This window comes from Argiope bruennichi, chromosome X1 (assembly GCF_947563725.1).
Source record: "Argiope bruennichi chromosome X1, qqArgBrue1.1, whole genome shotgun sequence".
In the NCBI taxonomy this organism is placed as follows: Eukaryota; Metazoa; Arthropoda; class Arachnida; order Araneae; family Araneidae; genus Argiope; species Argiope bruennichi.
Window position 1 is genome coordinate 69535688 of NC_079162.1, and position 7601 is coordinate 69543288.

Sequence of the window (7601 nt, forward strand, 5' to 3'; positions counted from 1 at the left end):
TGACTAATCCTTTTTTTTTTTGCCCTGCTGTACGTGAGACGTGTGTATTGAATCTCTTACACCTTTTATTTGCTTGTGGAGATAAGAATTCATTTTGTTCTTTTATATATTATTAATCTATATTGTTTATTTATCTTTCATTATTTATTTATATTATTTAGGGTTTTTTTTTTTTTTTACTTTACTTAACTTAATTAGAATTAGTATCACTGAACATACTAATTAGGGTTAGCTAGGAAACAAAAAAGTTTCTTTGTGCTTGTATTTTATATTATAAACTTTTATATTTAATTTTACTATTTGTTTTTCCGTAGATTAATTATATCTTATTATTATCTATAATCTGAAAGATTTTAATTTCCAGATTAGTGCTAACTTGGGAATTTTTTTTTTTTTTTTTTTACATTTAATTTGTGTATTATTTCAATTTTTTAATTATTCAGTGGTGTATTGAACTTGATAGTTTCAAATTTATTTGTGGTATCTAATAATAATCTTTAACATCTTCTGTATATTGAATCTTATAATTGTTTTCTGTTTTGCTGTATGCTTTTTTGGCAGTTTGTACAGAATTTTGTTACTATTACTAGCTTTTGAAAGAATTCCATTTTATCTCACTGTTTTACAATGAGGGCTCTCTTTATTGGCGATTCCATGATCAAATACTTGCATAAGTATGTATCTGTTGAATCACTTGACTTTCATTTGGACATTGTTTCCTATCCTGGTGCAACTATTGAAAGATTAGCTAGCAATATTTCTGTACACAAAAATTATGACTGGGTCTTAGTGCATGTTGGCACAAATAATGCATCTTTGGATACTATTGAAGTAATACTTAAAAAATATAGAGCTTTGGCCACTGAGGTATTACTTCATGACCCAGGTGCAAGAATAATTTTCTCGAGTATTGTTCCAAGAGATTTTGATTTCCACAGAAAGGAGTATAAGGAATCGGAGTATTATTTACAGACACTAAACTATAAGGTTCGAGCCATAAACTGTGCACTTAAAGAACTATGTTATTTTCAAATGTTTTTCTTTTGCAGTTCTTTCCAGCCATCTTGGAAAAACTATCTTGCAAGAGATGGCTTGCATTTAAACAGATGGGGTAATAAGCTGCTTGCAGGTTGTTTTCTTGAATCCTTAACAGGATGCATCTCAGCAGATACAGCATCTAAAAAGGTAAGCATGAATACGTTTTTTTTTTTTTTTTTCTCACAATGATTTTAAAAATTTATGCAAGCCTGAAGTCGATAATTTATAATTGGTTTTTGTTTTATTTTCGCAGATTGCAAAGACGCAGTCTTCCAACTCTGGTTTTTCTTTTGATGATTCAGAGTTTCCTCTATTGCCATTTTTTCCCGCAGTATTTGTTTCTTCTGCTAGGCCAAAGCAAGAGTCTGGCAAGCCAGTTTCTAGGCCTGTGCAACCTGCTAGGCCAAAGCAAGAGTCTGCCAAGCCAGTTCCTAGGCCCGTGCAACCTGCTAGGCCAAAGCAAGAGTCTACAAGGCTAATTTCTACACCCGTGCAACAGTCAGCTGCTCTGCTGACGAAAGATATTTCTTCTCTGCCATCTTCTAAAGGTAATACTCAATTTGTACTGCCTGTGATCCCATGCATTCCATTCAGTCAGTTTAGTGAAAATGTTTTTAGTAGTATTCCCACATCAAATAAATTTTCAGTTTTGCCAACAAATTGTAAAATATTGCATGGTGGAATATTCGCTCGCTCAAAATTGTTCCTATTCTAAAAACTGTGTTTATTGTGGGAAAACATATTCTATGCGGTCCTCGTTTTCAAATCACCTGAAGAAATTTAAATGCCCTCAACCTGTCAAAGACTGTTATCCTAAACTATGTGAAAAATGTTTGAAGTCCTATTCCTCTAAATCTTCTTTTTCAAACCATTTAAATCAATGCAACAAATCAAAAACTCGTGTTTTCTTATCCCCATCTGGAAAAAATTTCAGTAGGGTTTTGGAAACAAATGCATGTCTGACAGAATCAGTGGCAGGACCTGCAAAGGATCTACAAGCAAGTAGAGATATTAAATTAACATCTTCAGTTTCAGATATTTGTCAAAAATTTAAACGTCCTTCCAAAGTTAAAAATACATATCCTAGAATTTGTAAATTATGTTTAAAGTCTTATTCTTCTAAATCCTCTTTTAGCTATCATTTAAAGCGTAGCTGTAAATCTGAGGTTCAAACTGTATCATGTTTGCCAGTTAAAAGTAACTGTATTGTATTGGATAATAACTCTCACAAGGAATCAATAATAAACCCCATTGCAGATGTAGGAATAAATCAAAATGTACATAATTCTCAATTTATGAGTGATAATTATGAAAAATCCCCAAAAAGTTTAAAATGTGGTAGCATTATTCCTGTAAAACCTTTTAAAAGTCGTCAAGAAACTTGCAATTTTACCAAGAAAAATGAACTGTTTTTTTGTGTACAATCTGAGTGCAATCAAGTCTTTTCTAATCTATGGTATTTAAATAAACATCATAGTGCTGTGCATCAAATTCAGAATGTCAAAACATTTTCTTTTGATTCTTTTAAGAATTTTAAGATTTGGTTAGAAGCTGCAAGTTCTTCTACTTATACTTTTTTCCGGAAATCAACAGGCAAAAAAGTTTTGGGTGATAAAACATTTCATTATTATGTTTACCAATTTTTTTATCCTTCATATCTGTCAAGGATTCAATCAAGAGTAGAACGACATGCTAAAAGATACCACCCACTTAAAGAAAATACACGTAATTTAATCAAATCTTATTTATTGCTATCATTTCCTGTTTCAAAAATAGTAAGCTTAATTCGTGGTGATGCAGGCTGTCGGGATAAAAGAAATTTCTGCCCAACAAAAGAAGTTTTTATTTCTCGGAAGACTATACAGTCTTATTCAAGGCATCTACATAATACAATAAAGCCGATTAATGATGCCATGTCTGTTTTCTGTACTGTGGAGAAATTAAAAAATGAAAAATATAATCCCATTTTAATTTTCAAATTACTAATGTCGGATACTATCTTTGGACCTTCTTATTTGGATAGCTTACCAAATTGTGAAAATTCTTTTGCATTAGGTTTCAAAAAGACATGCTTATGAAACATTCCCATAAAATCCTTTGTATTGATGCTACCCATGGCACAAACCATTATGATTTATTTCTTCTTTCATTGCATGTGCAAGATGAATATGGTCAGGGATATCCTGTTGCGCATTTTATTACAAATGATTTAGATTTTCGTACATTAGTGGCTTTATTTTCTAGTTTACATTGTCGCATTCCTAATTTGAAAGTTAATACAGTCATGACTGATGATGATGGTTTTACTTTTAATTCTGTATTTGGTCCCGATATCAAGCATCTATTGTGTCAATGGCATGTATACCGTGCTTGGAAAAGGCAGTTGACTGTTAAAGTCCATGATAAATGTCTCCGTATGAAGATGTCGTATGAATTATTAAATATAATGAATGAAAAGTCTCTAGAGGATTTTGATAATAAAGTTTCAATTTTTATTAGTAAATATTTAAATGAATGCCAAAATTTTGTTGATTATTTTGTAAAAAATTATTCTACCTGCTATAGACAGTTTCCACATGGTGGTACCAATACAAATAATTACTGTGAATCGTTTCATAATCAGTTAAAAACTGTATATTTTGAGCGTAAATTTAATAGGCGCATAGATGAGCTAATTTTAACTCTTTTAAAGATGGAAACAGATAGGTTTTTAAAATATTCTTCTAATGTTGTAAATAATGTTCCATTAAATTCAAATTTCAATAAAACTATTAAAGAAAAGCATGAAATGGGTGTAAAAATTCCTATTAATGATACAGTTAAACATGATGATCAATGGTTAGTAAATTCATAGACGAAAAAGGGAATAGTATACTCAATAAAAAAAATTACAGATGTTTGTCTTTTATTAGATCATTGCTGTTTTAAATGTACTGATATTAACTGTACAGTACTATGTAGTCATTTGTATGTGTGTTCTTGTGAAGACAATAGTAACCTTTGCAAACATATTCATAAAGTACATTTATTGTATTCTGAAATGAAAACATACATAACAGATGATTTTTATGCTGTTGAAAATGAAAGAAATGCACAAGGAATTGAGCCCCAAATCTTAAATTTGGAATTGAAAGGTAATGTTTCGTCTGAATGTTTTAACACAAAAGAAGCTGAATGCAAAAAACTATGCTCCGAGATTTTGGAATTAATTAAAATTCCTCGTATTCAAGAAACTATGCTAACTAATGTAGTAAATTGTTTAAATACTTTAGTATCTGGTATGCGTGGAGTTGTCTGTCACAAAGATGATCCTGCCCCTGTCACGCCTCGGGTATATGTTGCTCCCAATCAAAAAATTCCCCCTCTGATTAAATTTTATAAAACTTCTCAAAGACAAAAGAGGAGAAAATCATTTCAGGAAAAAAATAGGAAACGGCAAAGATTAAATGAAAAAAATATTGATGAACCTGACAGTATTATAGATGAGATTGCACCTTTACAATCGTATCATGCGGGAGAAATTTCTAAATGCTTTAGTCGTGATGAAAAAAGTAATGATGATCCTGATGGTCATAAAAAGGAAATTATTCCTTTAAAAGCTTATTCTGCTAGAGAAAATTCTGTATGTACTAGCCTTAATATATTCAATAAATTTAGTAAGATGAATGTGGGTAACCCTACTGCAACAGTAGTAACTATTAATAATATCAATCTTTCTTTTTATATATTAAAATCTTTAGATCCTTTTGTTACTCGGAAAGAAGAGAATTATCTAAAGTCTGTGTCACCGAGCTTTAAGAAGGGTTGGCTTTATGATTCTGCTATTGATGCTTTTCTTTTTCTGTTAACCGAGAAATTCAGAAATTGTAAAGCAATAGAATCCTTGCAATCAGTTTTAATTTTTAATCAGAAGGATATTCTTAAATTTTCTTGGATTCAAGAGTTGCCAAATCTAGATTTATTAATTATCCCTGTCAATTTAAATTGTCATTGGACTTTGATTATTGTTAATATAAAACTTAAAACATTTGAATATTTTGATCCACTTGGTGGCAGACCAGATAATAATACTGCAATTTTGATTAGGAAGTGGTCTAAGATTTTAAATAAATTACTTAATTCAGAAAGCCACTGGCAGATACTTTTTCCACCTCATATAAAACAAACTGATGATTTTAATTGTGGAGTTTATATAAGTTTTTATGCACATCAAAAATTGAATAAATTTTCTTTAACTCAGGACTTCAACATACTTTCATTTAGAGCCCTAATGTTTGAACAGATTACTAAAAACTTAAATTTTTAAATCTTTTATTGTGAAAATTTTAATTTTGATATTAATTTAAAAATAATAAATTTGATTAATTGTTAACCTTGCTTAATGGGAATTATCCCTTCTAAATTTAAACACCATAAACAAATAATTCCCAATGGTTAATTTTAAGTGATTGTCTAAAGTTTTTTAGCTTTCTCTTAAGCTTAACTTTTAGGAAGTTCTTTTATTATTAGTTTCACAGAAGATTTAATGCAAGTTATGATTGCTAATCTCAGTGAGAATAGATAATTTTGGAAATGGAGTGCCTTGATGGTGTCAAGAAAAGGTAAGTGACTAAATTCAAAAATTTAAGTTAATCACATATTCAAAACAGGAAGAAACAAGCTCATAATGGAAGCAATATACTAAAAACGACTTAATATAAGTATATGATTGTGTTACTTTAAATTGTTCTTGTCTCATTTTAATGGGTTTATTAAATGTTGTTTGTTATTTAGTGAATGTAATTTGAATCAGTATATCAATAAAAGCTCACTGTGACCAAAATAGTACATATATTTTTATAAGAAAAATAAATTAATTTTTTATACTGCAGTTTATATTGTATATATTTCAGTTTATTTATTTTCTCCTGTCTTAAAATAAAGGAACAAATTCCCAATGGTTTAGCTGAAAAGATTGTCCAGAAATTTCTGGCTTTCTTTTTAAGCTTTTAACTTTTAGGAAGTTCCTTTATGAAAAAAAAAAATTTAGTATCAGGATAAATCCATACCAGAAATTGTGGTGAAGCTTATAAGCCAGATAACAGCCTCTGGAAAGAGTGTACATTTTTGTCCAGGGGTCTTGTTACTCGGCTACAAACCCCAACGTCACGAGTTTGCTCCTCGTCCTCATCAATCTTCCTCATTGGTGACCCTGGCTCTGAACTAACAAATGTATCCAAACAAGAATTCACGAAATAAATCAGTAAGTGACAGCTAAGAAATGGAACATTTTCCATGCTATAGCTGTGTTGTATTTAAAATTAAAATAGATAATATGAAAAGAATTATATTTCATTTGTTTAGTGTACATTCTTATAAGAGGGTGGGCATAGAAATCTGTATAAAAATTATTTAGATGTAGATGGTTGAAATATATGTAGAAATTTATAATGTTATATTATCTATTCATTGTCTGCATATTTCATCACTTTGCCATGCTTGTTAAAAATCTGCAAGGATATTGCTGAGCTTGATTTTTCTTCTTTCAGCTCATATAAAGATGTATAGTTCTCACACTCTGAAGTGAAACAAAACAATAAGAATATATTACATTATTACTTTTCACAAATTACAGATTTTTAATGATTCTATGTTATTTTATTTTTCCACTTATACCTATTACTTAATGATTTCTTTTTACATAGTTAATAAATATAATTAATCTTTGGTTATCAATTAATTTTATAAATGTCTCCCAGATACAGTTTTCTTTTCTTCATTTTGCAAATGAAACAAATTTATAAGTGCTTGGAATAGTATATAAAATTAGTGAACTTAATAAAATTCATCTATTTCTTTGGCACATTGGAGTACTGAGAGAATATCATATATTTATAACTAGAAAGAATAAAATAAAAATGTCAAAATAGAAACAAATTTTATATTTAACAAAATTATTTATGAGTTTGAAGATTTGTATTTTAAAAAAATGAATTATACAGTGGCAATAAACTATCTAGCAAGGTAAAAAAAAAGAAGAAAAAAAGTACTGTTTCCTGATTTTATGTTTTATATAATTTACTACACAGCACATTTTTGCAGTGTCTTGCTTGGAGTCAGTTGACTGAATATTTTTTGGAAAATGTGACTAGGTTATTGCCAATATCCAACGTAAAAGGCCATGTCTATGAAGTTAAGAATAAATATACAACATCTTTTTAGTCTTTTTTTTTTTTTTTTTTTTTTTTTTTTTTTTTTCATAAGGTAATGAAGATATTTGTTAAATATTGTAAAATTTTTAATTATGAGTTAAGATTTTTTATAAGCAAAATAGGTATGTGATAAATCCTAATTTTAAAATGTAGTGACAAATGAATCACTAAAAAATCAGCTCATTCAGTTATAAAACTTTTCCTACCAAATGCTGATATTGATTGTTTATGCTCATAGGGTGTGAGTGGGAAATTTCAATGGAAAAAAGAAAGGTAGAATGTGAATACTGGATTTTATGACTATACTTCCTGCTTTTAAACTTTCAGCTTGAGAAAATAAGTTCTTGTCTTTTTTTTTTTTTTTTTTTTTTT

At 29.2% G+C, this 7601-nt stretch overlaps 1 protein-coding gene across 1 annotated transcript; it reads left to right on the top strand.

The window, feature by feature from the left end:
* Window positions 1–496: 496 nt before the first annotated feature.
* Window positions 497–6244, top strand: LOC129959268 (uncharacterized). Its single transcript, XM_056072091.1, has 4 exons — window positions 497–1185; window positions 1292–1586; window positions 4311–4369; window positions 6068–6244. The coding sequence occupies exons 1-4, from the start codon at window positions 628–630 to the stop codon at window positions 6242–6244; spliced, it is 1089 nt and encodes a 362-aa protein (XP_055928066.1). The 5' UTR covers window positions 497–627.
* Window positions 6245–7601: the final 1357 nt, after the last annotated feature.